At 39.0% G+C, this 14,697-nt stretch overlaps 1 protein-coding gene across 1 annotated transcript in view; it reads right to left on the minus strand.

Annotated features, from left to right (window-relative positions):
• Positions 1-14,697, minus strand: part of LOC127633749 (transcription elongation regulator 1-like protein) — a 93,166-nt gene that overhangs the window by 15,540 nt on the left and 62,929 nt on the right. The window contains exons 6-7 of the mRNA XM_052113028.1: positions 8,028-8,153; positions 849-931 (exon numbers count right to left, since the gene is read on the minus strand). Coding sequence (XP_051968988.1) covers positions 849-931; positions 8,028-8,153 — 209 coding nt within the window. The remainder of the gene's footprint in view (positions 1-848; positions 932-8,027; positions 8,154-14,697) is intronic.

Raw genomic sequence — 14,697 nt, forward strand, 5'->3', positions numbered from 1 at the left:
TACCCACTCTTTATGTGCCCTGTATTGCTATGTTTAATAAAACATTTAATTGTTTGCTTGGCAGCATATGCAAATTACACTTTATTGGAATTGCTATAGCTGGGATAGGCTCCAGCCCCCCGCGACCCTGTACACAGGATAAGCGGTTGACTGGATGGATGGATGGATGGAATTGCTATTGTGAGTGCAGCTTTCCGTGTTCTTCACATTATGAGTGTTATGAGTGCTATTTCTATGACGTCCAACATTGCTACTCATGTGGAGTGTTTCAAATCACTGCCTTATGAAGATCCATTTCAGTTAGGGTGCTTCTATAGCAGTAGATAGGTTTCTGTGTTATTTCCCCCAATAACTATGCAGACAAAAATTAATCACAATTATCTCACCCCAAACATGGGTTACAAGACTAATAATTAAATATATTGTTGATTATCAAATGATAAATAGTCTAGAGTGCGTTCAGCCATAGAAACCAAACAATTACCCAGTCCCTCCATGACCAAAGGATGCATATTACCAATTCCCACATATGGTTGGCCAGCAGCCCTTTTCACTCTTTACGCTCAAATGAATTACCGTTCTGGGTGAGTTTTGCTAATTAATCCACCTTAGAAGATTTCAAAGCGCGTCAGCTATGGGGACATTGTGGTACGCTGCACTCCAACAAAAGCAATTATTAACGCAATCGTAACTGGTCCCCAAATTTGATTCCGCCCATACTGTGTCCTTTTCCACTAATCAATTTTATATTCTTTCACCCTCTAAGACAATCAGAACCAATTTTGCAATGCCAATTATGCTGCTGTTGCCTGTAATGCATATTTAAGAAACAGGAAATCATGACAAACCTCAGCTTTATCCTCTGGGTTTGGATCGGTGTGGAGCACTAAGGCATCCGTGCAGGACGTCTTCTTTATTTCCAGTATCTTATCTGAGGACGAGGAGGACAGTGATGAAATGCTCAATATTGCAGCGTTCAAATACACAAAACAAACATTTTGTGCCTCATTAATTGCAAATTAAGCTGAAGGAATAGTGCAGCTGTCATCGTTTACATTCCAAACCTGTGTGACTTTCTGTCTTAAATGGAACACAAATGTAAATGCGTAATAGATGTCTAAATTGCTCTTTTCCATACGATGAAAATGAATTTAGACAAGTCATTACAACTCATGCTGTATATTCCAAGTCTTAAAAAAAACATAAATTGATTAAGTTGTTATTCTCTGCGTAATTCACAATTTTTATTCACTATTATACATTTAGATTTGTATTCACTGATGTCCACATTCACCCTAGCTCTTAAATCTCATTGACATTTGTGAAAAAAGTGGGGTCAGTTCCTCACTTAAATCTCTTGCATCAGATGTGGAGACATGGAAGAATTGGAATATAGTCCACAAGTAAAATAGACTTAATTTATGGTATGTGAGTGCCAATACTTAAGGGCGGGTTTATGATTTCTGAGGCCCCAATCAACTGACCAAACTGGGGTCCCATTTTGAAAATGTTGCTTGAAAAAATACATAAAACTGATTTTAAATCAGAATTTAAAATTCATCCTATTAGCCATTGTAGCCAAGTACATTCAAAATGTTTAAGTAAAATTCTGTTTTAAGATAATGAATGCTGTGTGTAAAATGTGCCGGTCCTGCGCGAGACTCTGAAGAAACAGTGAGACATGGTGCAGCTGTCAAGGACGTTCGTCCAGCATGTGTTTACATAGGAAAACAATGACAAAATACAGCAGAATTTCGCAAAAAATACGTGTTCGGTGTGAACAGCCCCTAACTCATGGGCGCAACAAATTCGGAAGTCCTGTATATTTTTTTAATAAATTACAAACCCGAACACAAAGTCCTATTTGAAAAATGGACCCGAATCTGGCGGAACTCTAACGTGAACCTCTCTGAGAGCGCCGACAACAGTGTATTCACGACTGTACCCACAACAACATGTTACCCCTCGAGCGGTTTTTGCAGAGCTTTCCTACCGGGACGGGGGCCCCCCTGATGTCTGTGGCCCCATGCAATCGCGTGGTTTTCTTGGTGGTTAACTGGCTATTGCCAGTACTCATTCGCTTTCATTGTATAGTAAAGAGCAGCTTTGGTATTCTGCCTCCTTTTGTGTTTGACGTAAAAAAAGTAGACACATTTTTTTTATTTAGGGTGAATAAATAAAATTGTAAATTAAAGTAAAATATAAATAAAATCTAAACAATCTCTCCTTCAGTATTCTAATATAAATAATTATGGCACAATAGGGTGAAGGGAAATGTGCTCTTTTTCTTGTCTCAAATTGTATCAAGAGTGAAAAAAGAAATGTATTTTATTGATTATTTATGGAGCAATATAATTTGTGTGAATTGTTTGATTATTATTTATTTTTTAAAGAAGAAACAACAACATGTGAGTCCACATTTGGGGTAAAAGGCCCTCGGGAGGGTCATAGCGATTGTGCAGATGAATGAAGTAGCAATTATACTACAAGGCAAAATGTGTGAACTTATGCAAATAATTTTGAGCCAGCAAGATACTTCTAAAAGTAATAAATTGCAATTATGCTTATTCAAAATAAGCCATTCAGAAAAGGGTGCACCATTTTGTGTTAATTTCTGTCCCATTTGGCATCTCATAACATCAAGAATGAAATAAATGAGTGAATATACATTGTGATTGGATCAGTCAATGTGCCCAATTTGAACGTTCTTAATAACAAATCTATTCTCCCCACTTAAGAATAACAGTGTGTTTTAGCCCCAAGAAATAGGGGGCTTTTTGTCTCATATACAATCCTTTCATTTATTGGAGAGTTAATACAAAACTTATTATAAAATCACCTTAAACAAATCTAAAAACACATTACAAATAAGTATTTTGGCTCAAAATAAATGTGATAATTTCAGGGATTCTCCTTACTACATCATTGTGGAGCATTGTAAAAGTTATTAATGTTAGATCAAATTACTGTAGAGAGTATTGGACATTCTGCCTGCTATTGTTTATCCATGGTTTAAGAAAGTCATGTACATTTAAATTTATGCATTTGGCAGACGCTTTTATCCAAAGTGACTTACAGTGCACTTATTACAGGGACAATCCCCCCAGAGCAACCTGGAGTTAAGGGTCTTGCTCAAGGGCCCAACAGTGGCATCTTGGTGGTGCTGGGGCTTGAACCCCCGACCTTCTGGTCAGTAACCCTGACCCTCAACCACTGAGCCACCACTGCCCCTCATGTGAGTTTGGAACAACAAAAGGATAAGTAAATACATGTCAAGAATTCCAAATAGACATTTGCTCCACATACTTATCAGAACTGTTGTGGAATCCAATATATACAATACGAGACACTGCAAATAATCAAATGCTATTTGCTATTCATGAATATTGACATTGAGAACATTCAAAAAATCAATAAAGCATAAGAAAAAACCTATTACACTCTCCAAGCAACATGACGAAATTATCAAAAGAGATTGAAAAGATTCTGAACAGAAATTGATAAGAGTAAAAACTGATTATAACAGCCACTTAACAGCTGGCAGGCAAGTGGTGGTGGTGTAGTGGCTAAAGCACATAACTGTTAATCAGAAGGTTGCTGGTTCGACCCCCACAGCCACCACCATTGTGCCCTTGAGCAAGGCACTTAATTCCAGGTTGCTCCCTGTAATAAGTGCACTGTAATTCACTTTGGATAAAAGTGTCTGCCAAATGCATAAATGTAAATCAATCAACACACTCACTATATAGCTGAAAGCATTATACACACTATTTTCATTTTCTGTAGTTATTTTGGACAAACTCAAGCTGAGTCTGGCCTAAAATAATCTTCACTTTATCTGCAGTGGATAGCAGTAAAATTAGACATGGCAAGCGTAAGGTAGAGTGGAAATCTAATGTGCTGCTTGATCTTTTGCTTCTGAATTCAATTAAACTCAAACCAAAGCTGCATACTGAATTGAGCTGCTTGTGATAAAACAACAATGAAATATCAGGAAAGACAAACTTGTCTTTTCTGTGAGGTGAGATGCCATGACAATGACAGTTACTGATTGCTAAAGTTTGATTCTACAATTTGAAGAATAAAGCGCAAGGCACGTAAACAATTAATGTTCTAAGCCAGCAAGAGAACGTGATGACTCTGGGATGTCTTAAAGTAATAGTTCACCCCCCCAAAAAATGTGAGCGTTTCTCGCTCACATTTTAGGTGCACTATTCCTTTAAAATATTTGTTACATAGATCAGCCGCTTTAAGAACAGAAATAATTTTGCATATATATGGATTGTTTATAAAACATTCAGAGCTGACAAATCCCGATTGAACTTGCATGAAAACAGTATGAAACTGTTCTGGCCCCGTAGCATCTCTTTGTATTACAACAGCCAACTGCTTTGCAATAAAGGCTGAATGAAGATTATATTTGATTTATATCAGTCATCATCTAAACCCTGGAAGCATTGATGGGGAAACCTCTCATCCACGCCTACACAAAACATTCATTCATTTCTGTCAGCAGAGACACCTTCATGGCACGCATCCACTCAGAAGAAGAATATGTGTGTGGCTACCGACTGCCTGCGTCTAGTTGAATCATAAGCCGTTTAAGCTGTGATAAACACCAGGCCCCTGTCCAAAATATGCACAGTGCCATGGAGAATGCAGAAAGATTTATGATGAAAGAGGACAGAATCCTGAATATGTTTGAACATTGTTGGACAACAGATTTAAGTCACATGCAGACCAAATGAGTTTTTGCTCTAAAAGAAAGCTTGACATAATTCAATGAATATAACAGAACACAGGTATCTCAAGAGGCCCTTTTAAAAGCTGAGATTCTTTTTTTTGTTTACCTGACAAGGCATCTAAAAACACTGCACTCTTGTGCAAGACATTAAACAACTAGTGAGACGTGACGCACCGGTGTAGAAAACACCATCGAGCATTGGCACCATCAGCGGCAAGTATTGCATGTATACATAGAAAAACATAGGGAAAAGTAGCACAGATGAACTCAGAAACCTTTTCAGTGTGAACTGCCCCTTACATATATCAGAGACATGCTTTACAGTGATTTTACTATGGTTAAGAGGTGTTCTTAGGCACAACAGGAAGAAAGATGTAAGATCAATATAATACAGAAAACCAATGTCTACTTAAAGGTGCACTCAGCAATTCCTGAGATACACTGTTGATATTCAAACTCATCTGCAAAAGCAAACACACCACTCCATTCAGTGCTCCTTTGGAAGCTCTGTCCCCCAAATTCATGCAATGAAATGTAATTCCTTTTACCTCTCGGAGGTCTCTCCACAGCTGAAAAGCATCACCGATGTTGACACTGCTCCTAGCCCTCGACTTCAGATCATCCTTTTTTAGTTTATATTTGTCTGACCTTTTTCTCTAGGTCTGTTTCTCAGCCATTTGTCCTCCTTGGAGTTTAGAAAGTTGGCATCCGCCAGATTTGCCGTCGCTCTTCTAATTAATTTCCCTCTCGCTCTGCCCCCACCCCCCATCCTGTGCATGCGCAAGAGCTACCCATGTTGCTGATTGGCTGGAGTAGTGCTGTCTGGATTGGTCTGATCCACTTTGTTTTTGTCCCATTTACAGAGCCAGGGCTGTGTACAATACTAGATATTTTTTCAGCCCACCCACAGAACCGACAGCTAGCAGACAGTGAGGAGATATTTGCAGAATTTGACAAAAGGTGTATTGAATTATAATTACTGAATGCACCTTTAATAGTTACTTGTGTTAGTAAAGGAATAGTTTATCCAAAAATGAAAATTATTTCATTATTTAATCGCCCTTGTGTTGTTCCTATCTCCCATAAGACTTTCTTCTGTGGAACACAAAAGAGATGTCAGGCACAATGTTAGTGTAACCGGTCCTGCATGATCCACTCAGAGCGAGATTCGAACCGGCTTCAGCCGACATGGGAGGGGGGTGCGCTAACGAGGAGGCTAAAGGCTACAACCTCAGTCGCTAGTGCACCTCTTGAGGCCAAGGGAGTGTGGTTTATACATACCGTACAGCTATCACATACCAGCTGACTCCCGTTACTCACATCCCTAAACCTCACTCCCATCCGGGTCACGGCACCAGTGTAACTGGTCCTGCTTTACCCTCTCCGAGAGGGATTGTATTTGACATCGACATCAGCTGGCGTGGGAGGCAGGCATGCTAACGAGGAAGCTAAAGGCTACAGCCTCTAGTGTCAGTCTCTAATGTGCCTCTTGAGGCCAGGGGAGGGAGGTCCAAGTACCAGCTGGCTCCTGTTACACTAGCATCTGTCACCATTCACATTAATTGTGTGGAAAAAGAACCGCTTTAACAGTCCTAAAATTTCTCCTCTTATGTTCCACTGAAGAAAATAACAGAATATACAACTGCCCATGTTGTAGCTTACTTGCTGAACTGTAGACTTTTTATGATTACCAAGAAAAATAGCATCAATGTAGAATTTTTTAGTCACAGTTGTACATCTATCTGTATTTTACAATGTATTTCAAGTTGGATTTATCAGTTATACGTATAAAATACAATGAATGACAATTAGAATTACATAGCATATTAAAAGAGAGTTTCTGGTGGAGGCATGACCAGGTGCTAGCCTAGTTGGCAGGTGGACTGGAGCAGGCAAGGAGGAGGACAAAAGTAATTGGTCCCCATTAAATAAACTTTCTCATGCCAGCAGAGTAGAGTACTATGAAAGGGTTAGCACAGGAAAGATGCGGGCAGACCTCAGAAGCTTAAATTTACAGAGGAGTTTGCCAACACATCTTTTGGCCAGATATCATCCTCTTGTCTCATGGCACAAAGCAGGTAATCCTCACTGAGCTGACAGTACCCTGGGAAGATTGAAGAGGCACACAAGCAAAAGCTGCAGAAATATCAGTCTCTAATCCTGGAAAGCTTACATAGGGGATGGAAGCCCTGGAATCTACCAGTTGAGGTTGGCTGCAGAGGCTTCCCAGGAAAATCACCCTGGAGTGCTTTAGGGTTGCTTGGCATCAAAGGGGTAGTGCGGAAGAGGCTGGTCACTGATAATAGAAAGCTGAAGGCTTTCAGGCTGAAGATAGGAGAGCATTGGCATAATCAAGCTGACAGCCATGGGTAGGGCAGGGCATATCAGTGTATCGACTGGCATGGTGGAGGGGGCAGTTCCCGATGCTGGTTTTTACTGTCATGCCCTTCCGATGTATCATGGGCTTAAATCGACGAAACACAGATGAAAGAGGGAGCCCATTTGAGAACCCCGAGAAGCCATAAAGGTGGAACCAGCTATGCTCTGTTTCACAGAGGATACAGGAGATAAGACCTATAAAGTGAGCTGGTTGTGATGACCCCATTGTATTGTTGATGCATTGGTAATAATTGGAATTGTAATACCAACAGTTTCTCTCAATTACTTGTATCTCTGACCCCCGTTGACCATATCAGTGATAATGCCAAAATAGTTCACCCAAAAATGAACTCCAGGGAACAGGAAAGCTCCAAAAAAAGATACTGTAAAAGCACTAAACAAGTAGGATGACCTGTGCACTCATATGACTTGTGCACTGTAATTCAAGTCTTCTGAAGCTATATGATAGCTTTGTGCGAGGAACAGGCCAAATTTAAGATGTTTTTCACTGTTTTTCATCTTTCCCTCAGTAAAAGATCTGCTATTTGTGTTCAGATTAAAAACGGTTGCACGTCGTTGACACTAAACACCATTGGTTCTCACTTGTTTCGTAAATCATTTCTGATTGCAGAATTAAATGGTATATCCTGAGTTATATATTTAATTGCAGCATTACACAAAATATTTTGCTTTAAAAAAAGGCAAAGACCCATTAAGGCTGTGCCTGGCTCAAGTGAATCAGTGAATCATTTACAGAACTACATATGAGAGAGAGAGAGAGAGAGAGAGAGAGAGAGGGGGATGGTTAAGTTGAGCATGTTTGAATACTCCCTCAGCTTCATTGCTTTCTTCGCAATGCAATGTGACAAATGTAGCGTTTTGTGACACTTATGTGTTATCTCACCTGTTGCTCTTTGCTCCCTCCAATTTCCAGTAAGAATGGTCACTCCAGGAGAAGTCAGTGATCTTACCGCAGTGATTTGAGAGGGTAGTACAGGCCCCAGTAAACCCTCCCATCTGTTCCGTGTTCCTGTATGTCACAAAGAGAACATGGAAGTAGGCTTTATTATGCATGAACCACAAAGACAGAGTAACAGAATTATAGAAATTCAACTTAAACAAGCATGAGGTGGTAGCTGATTTTATATGGTTTCTAGCTGATCCAATCTGGTCATTTATGGTCATTAGCTGGTCCAAATTGATCTGGATGGTTGATTAACAGCTGGTGGACCTGGTTTCAATTAGTGATTTTCTGGATGATTTGTCGAAGGAGTAGTTCATCCAAAAATGAAGACTGTGCCATCATTTGCTCACCCCAATGTCATTATAAACCCATATGACTTCTATAGAAGAAAATATTAGATCTTCGGAATGGCAGACTCATTCACCACTCATCACACTTTCATTGACTGCAAAAATGATGCAATGAAGTGAATGGAGACTGAGACGAACTTACTGCCTTTTGTGTTTCACAAAAGAGACAAAGTCATACTGGTTTGAAACGACATGAGAGTGATAAAATAATGACAGAATTTTCATTTTTTGGGGAACTATCCCTTTAAGCTCAAAAGACACAGATCAGATGTGTTTCTTAAGGGATGTTCACATATGGTATATTTAACCTGGTCTCGCGTTTGTAACTCTCCTTTAGCACCACACAGTGGCCATTTCAGCTCAGATCTGCGACGATAAGTGTACTAAACCACCTAATGACAATTAGCAAAAATGTTGCCACAGTCACGTAATTTATACGAAATGAGGCCAGATACATTTCAGCATTGGAGGGAGCTTTTACATTTAAAGGTAAATATAAAACATCTAGATAAGCTAATGGACTAATCGTGGACAACTATTTGACAATCCTGACCCAAGTTTTCGATCTTGTAGGCCAAAAGCCAAAAAAGCCAACGTGACCACTTTAAGCTGGTATGAGCAGGGATCACATTAAACCATGTTATTCTTCTATCAACTGTGACCAACTGTGAAAAGTAATGCTATTTGAGAGATACTGCCAAACACACAAACATGGCGTACAAAATCAGTCTGGCTATCTGTTTAACATGGGTCAAAAAGGCAAATCCCTAATATACAAATAAACCTACAAGACAACCAATCAGCAGCATAACTCCCCAGAGTGTTACACAGATGCATATCAGGCATGAGTTTACAAATCTGTCTTTTATCATTGAGAAGAACAACCGCTTTTCATTTTACACTCTAAATTTAAACTCACTAAAGCATCAATCAAAGGTTTTTTGCACTAGTTAAACACTGAGAATGTTGGATGAAGCTTCCAGCTCATTCTCGCCAACCGGGCCATATTTAACCTTTAATTTTCTAGTGTCTGTCTGAATTCTACTCGACAGACGTGGCATGTTCGTAAAGGTTAATTCAATTTGGCTTTAGCTCTGGGCTGGGCATTGCACAAATCCAGAGGGGCTGACAGATTTTCATGGTGAATATGTATGTGCCATTTCAACTAACGCAAAAAGCAAGTGCATTTTTAAGCATTTGTGATGTTCTGCTTCCAGAAATGGTTATAGTTATCAAGCTTACTGCATTGATAAAACAAGCTTCCCTTTTAAGTTAAGAAAAAAAACCAAACCAGTTTAAAATAAATAATATACATTTTAATAAAAAAACATTTAACATGAATGTGGCAGGGCGGAGGGCGGGGCCGGGTCGTGATCCTACACACCCGGTCCCGTATTAGGCTAATTATGCCTCCGCCCTGCCACAATGAATAATTAACAAATTTAAATAAATTTAAATTTTTAAATGCCATCAAAATCCAAATTCTCCCTTTACAGAAAGAAAATGATTTTGAATTGACCCTAAATCAACACATAAGGGAGAAATGCACACAACAGAGTCTATTAAAAAAGGCTGTATTTAAAAGTGATCTGCAAAAATACAGTCATAAGACAAGTTGTAATTATTCGTATGTGATGAAGTTGTAAGGTATCATCAGAGACTGTTATGGACCACTTTTTTTAAAATGATTGGAATGATATTGGAATGCCTAATATGACAATTTGTAGCTAAAGCCTCCTCTCAAGCACTTTATTTTAATAAAAGAAATGTCTGTGAACAAATATGCTTATTAATTCAATTTATTTATGCAAAATGAAAAACGAATACTGTAATATGCTTCCCTCTTCTCGTTCTAAACCCCAATGTTTTCACAAAAGAGATTTTCCTATTAAAATTATGGTAAGGTTTAGGGTTTGGGTAAGGGGTTAGACGTTATCTTTAGGTTAAGGTTTGGATTGGGTTTTACAAACAGGTCTTCCATTGGTTGGCCAAATTTATAGTCCCGCCTACAATTTATGTAATTGGTTGATCCAGTGTTGCTATGTTGGGCTAGATAAAGATGCTCGTTCAACAGATTAATGTTTTGATAGCACCACAGAGCCACAATGTTAACAGTTTTGATGGGAATCAACCCAAAAAATGGTTCCTTATCAAACTGGGAAAGCTGAAACTATGAAACATAAATTACCTTTAAGTTTGTTAACCTTTTGTGGAACTCTGGAAACATAAACAGGAAACAGGAATCCCAAACCACAAAGTAAATGGGTAATTTCAGACTTGCATAAAACCATTCTTCTCTTAGGCCAAGTCAACACTAATCAATATAAGTCTGAATGTTTTCTAGCATCGTAGTTTTTCAAATTATGCGGTTATTGAGCCCGTTTTCCAAAGTCTCAGTTTTCGGTGGATGAGAGGAGTAAACTTGTAAAATGAATGTGTTTTCAAATATGAACATAGTGTGGCATGGCCTATTGCTGCATTCAATTTCAACTCCCTACTAGGAAACGTGCAGTGGGATGCCCCTTGAGGTCAGACCTTCAATATGTATACTGATTTCGGCCAGATCCAGGTTCATGTTGTCACGCAAACATGTTGGCACCCAGGGAGATGTACAAAGTTAATGATAAACATTCACTTTTTTTAAATAATATCCATCATTGAGTCAAAGCTCCAACATTTCATGATATTAAAACTCATAAAGCTAACATCTGCAGAGACAGGTGTTCAACATGCTGTAATTTATACTGTCTTTTTATAAATGTACACCTGTAAAACATAGTAGTTTTGCAACAACGTATATAAATTTGCTTGCTAGGAGACAGCTCTGGTGACAATCGAACACCTTCTAAGTTAATGGGAGCATCAGGCAATGGTATGCCTTTATTGTAGGAGGTTGGAGATATTAAGTTGAAATTTCCCACATCTGACTTTGAATGGAACACAGCATTAATTTGTAATAGCTAGAGTATTATGGTAGTAGGTGATTTCAAATTTAGCATACAGTATGTGCAATGCCACTAATGGTCCTGTCAGTTACTTTTTTAAATATGTATTGTGCATGATGGGAGTGAAATGAGGAGGCAGGTTTTGAGATGTGCTCATTAAAATCTGCATCTGCATTGCTGTAACAATATGTTTATTATTGCCATTGCTTTCAGATTTGAAAGACACCAACAAACACATATTTGTTTGTGCCCCAATATACAGTATCAGTGACCTTCTCCTCAATCCCCCACTGGAAGCTCAGGTCTTCTGATCAACTTCTTTTGAGGGTTCCTCGTTGTCGCTATAGGTCTAATGGCGATCGAGCCTTTTCTGTGGTAGGTCCTAACCTCTGGAACTGTAGTGGAATACAGATAATTATATTTTGTATTTTAAATACGTAATCCCGTTACATGTATTCAGTTACTCCCCAACCCTGCTGATCGGTGTATATATATATCAGATCTTTTAATGAGTGTAGGCGTGCAAGCTTTGGCATAAGCGATGTCTTCCAGCTAATTCATTAAATAATGAAAAGTGTATAATCAAAAGCCAGATACTTTAAGCTGATTCAAGCTACTTAAAGCCTTCGCTTAGCTGTTAGCAAGCATGAAAAAATGCTACATCAGCTGAAGTAAAAAGCTGTTGAAGTTAAATGTCACTGTAACGTAGTTCAAGGGAAAGGAGGAGGCGAGAACCGGCTTGACGATATAAATAATATTTTAATGAGAAACTTAAAAGACACAAACACACACATGACGGACATGTCCATTAACGATCTCTCTCTCCCGCACGATCCTCTGCAGTCGACCTTTATCCCTCTCGGTAGGCTTGATTAGCCTAATACGGGACCGGGTGTGTAGGATCACGACCTGGCCCCGCCCTCCGCCCTGCCACAGTCACACTTAAATACACAAATAATAATAATTAAAAAAAATTGTTTTGTGGATATTAGTTCATGTTTTGTGGCCTACTGTATATGCTAGTGTATTGCTAAAAGTTTATAAATTAAGCAGATATACCATCTGCAACTGACTAGCAAGTAGCAAATCATGGTTTATGGTTGTGATGTAACTAAAGCTCCAATAAGTGTTTTTTTTCTCCTTATTTCTATGCATTTAACTATAACTATAAATATGATGTTCAAATGCAAGAAATGATAATTCCCAAGTTGAAGTACCTCTGTAGATGTGTGCTGAGTATATAACACATATCATTATATTGATATATAATTCATATAAAGTATTAGACTAAATGTACACATGTAAAATCTATTTTCTTTTCTCTATACATCTTTATAACTCTCCTAATTTTGACCTCATTCATTCCCTTCTATAGGGACTTTGTTCCCTTCTCACTCATAGCGCTCCCATTTGTTAAAGAGTGGCATGCTGTCATAGCAACCATGTTACGTTCCATTTCCGTTTGTCCTACGAAGGCCATCTAATTTAAACATGACTTGTTTAATGGAGGACGCTCGGTATACTGCACCTTCAAAGGATGCATCCTACCTAGCATGCTGCCTTCCAAACAAGACACAGCATACATGTCAGCACTGAGACTGTCTTTAAACACTACATTCCTCGCACTACACTACTTTGAAAAAGGGACAATTTTGCTTGCAAAGGCTTATAAGCATCTTGTGCAAACCTGTCATCACTCTGAGCTGGAAAAAACAAAAACGAACAAAAAAACAATTAAACTCGTGGAGCTGTAGATATTACACTCTGGAGGGTTAAGAGAGTTTGATGTGTTGTGATGTCCATACTGATGGCACAAAGGGTGACAGGATGACATAATCTGTAATCTGTTGTTATAAAGGCATCAGACATATCAAGCTTCTGGAATGACCTGGACATGACAAATGGCTGCTATGGTTGATGGACAATTCCTTTATATGTGACATGAAGCGCGGTTAATGTTTAACGTTAATATGCTAGCTGTCTGTTATTCTGAGTCAGATGTTTTGGTAGAACAATTTGTTTTTTGATAAAACAGTGGCATTCTAGCTAAACTAGTTCTCTGTTCCAAAACCTAGTAAGCTGACTTGCTAGCTAATTCCTATATATAAATGGTAAATGGTCTGCACTTATATAGTGCCTTTTTAACCTTAACGGTATTCAAAGCGCTTTACACTGTGACTCATTCACCCATTCACCACACACATTCACACACCAGTGGCGGCAGAGCTGCCATGCAATGCACTAGCCTGCCATTGGGAGCAACTTGGGGTTCAGTGTCTTGCCCAAGGACACTTCAGCATATGGAGTCGTGTGGGCTCACGGTCACTAATAGCCAACGCTGCGATTAGTGGCCGACCCGCTCTACCACCTGAGCCACAGCCTCCCCATATACATAGGCAGCATCCTAACTGAAATGGAACCTCATAGGTTACATACAAGTGACACTCTACATAGGCTGAAACACAGTGGCTCAAACAAGCAAGCAAACAGGAAACTCTACTCATATTTGATTTTAATAGAGTTTAGCAATAGTGTGATACTAACCTAACAATGCAATAATACACCTGGTCTCAAAGAAGGACATTACTATGGGGGGTTAGTCAAGGGCCCCTGGGCACTGGCCCCATTGGCCCGGTCGGTAATCCATTCCTGAGTGTGACCTGTTTTTTTTCCAAAAATTCAATTTGGTGATGCACCTCTAAAAGTGGGCACAAAATAAAGCAGGATAAAGGCTAAATGTAAACCAAAGGACAAACTGAAACATGTGCTGTTATTTATAAAATAAATATGAGCTTCATGTTGTTTGCCACTGAAGAATGAGTCACATTTACCTGCTTCAGAGCCCACCCCTTTATGATCCCCTCTACACCACTGGAGTGGTGGTGGTGTAGTGGCTAAAACACAGGGCTTAATCTGTTAATCAGAAGGTTGCTGGTTCTAACCCCACGGCCACCACCATTGTGTCCTTGAGCAAGGCACTTTACAAGGGGATTGAGCAAGGGGGGATTGTCCCTGTAATAATTGCACTGTAAGTTGCTTTGGATAAAAGCGTCTGCCAAATGCATAAATGTAAATGTACACTGATAAGAGAATATCAAACACACAGACATTTGGAAAAATGCAGCAACAGTCATATCATTTTCATGAGGTCAGGCTGCATTTCTCTAATAAGCACAAATACATAGCACACACAAATACTGTATGGGTAAAACAGTCATTTTTAATTTAAATTGAACTGAACTATCTTTAGCACTATTTATATATGCTGTGATTATATTCATAATGGACAATTCTGAGTTTTCAGAATTCAGAATT

This window comes from Xyrauchen texanus, chromosome 40, assembly GCF_025860055.1.
Source record: "Xyrauchen texanus isolate HMW12.3.18 chromosome 40, RBS_HiC_50CHRs, whole genome shotgun sequence".
Taxonomy (NCBI): domain Eukaryota; kingdom Metazoa; phylum Chordata; class Actinopteri; order Cypriniformes; family Catostomidae; genus Xyrauchen; species Xyrauchen texanus.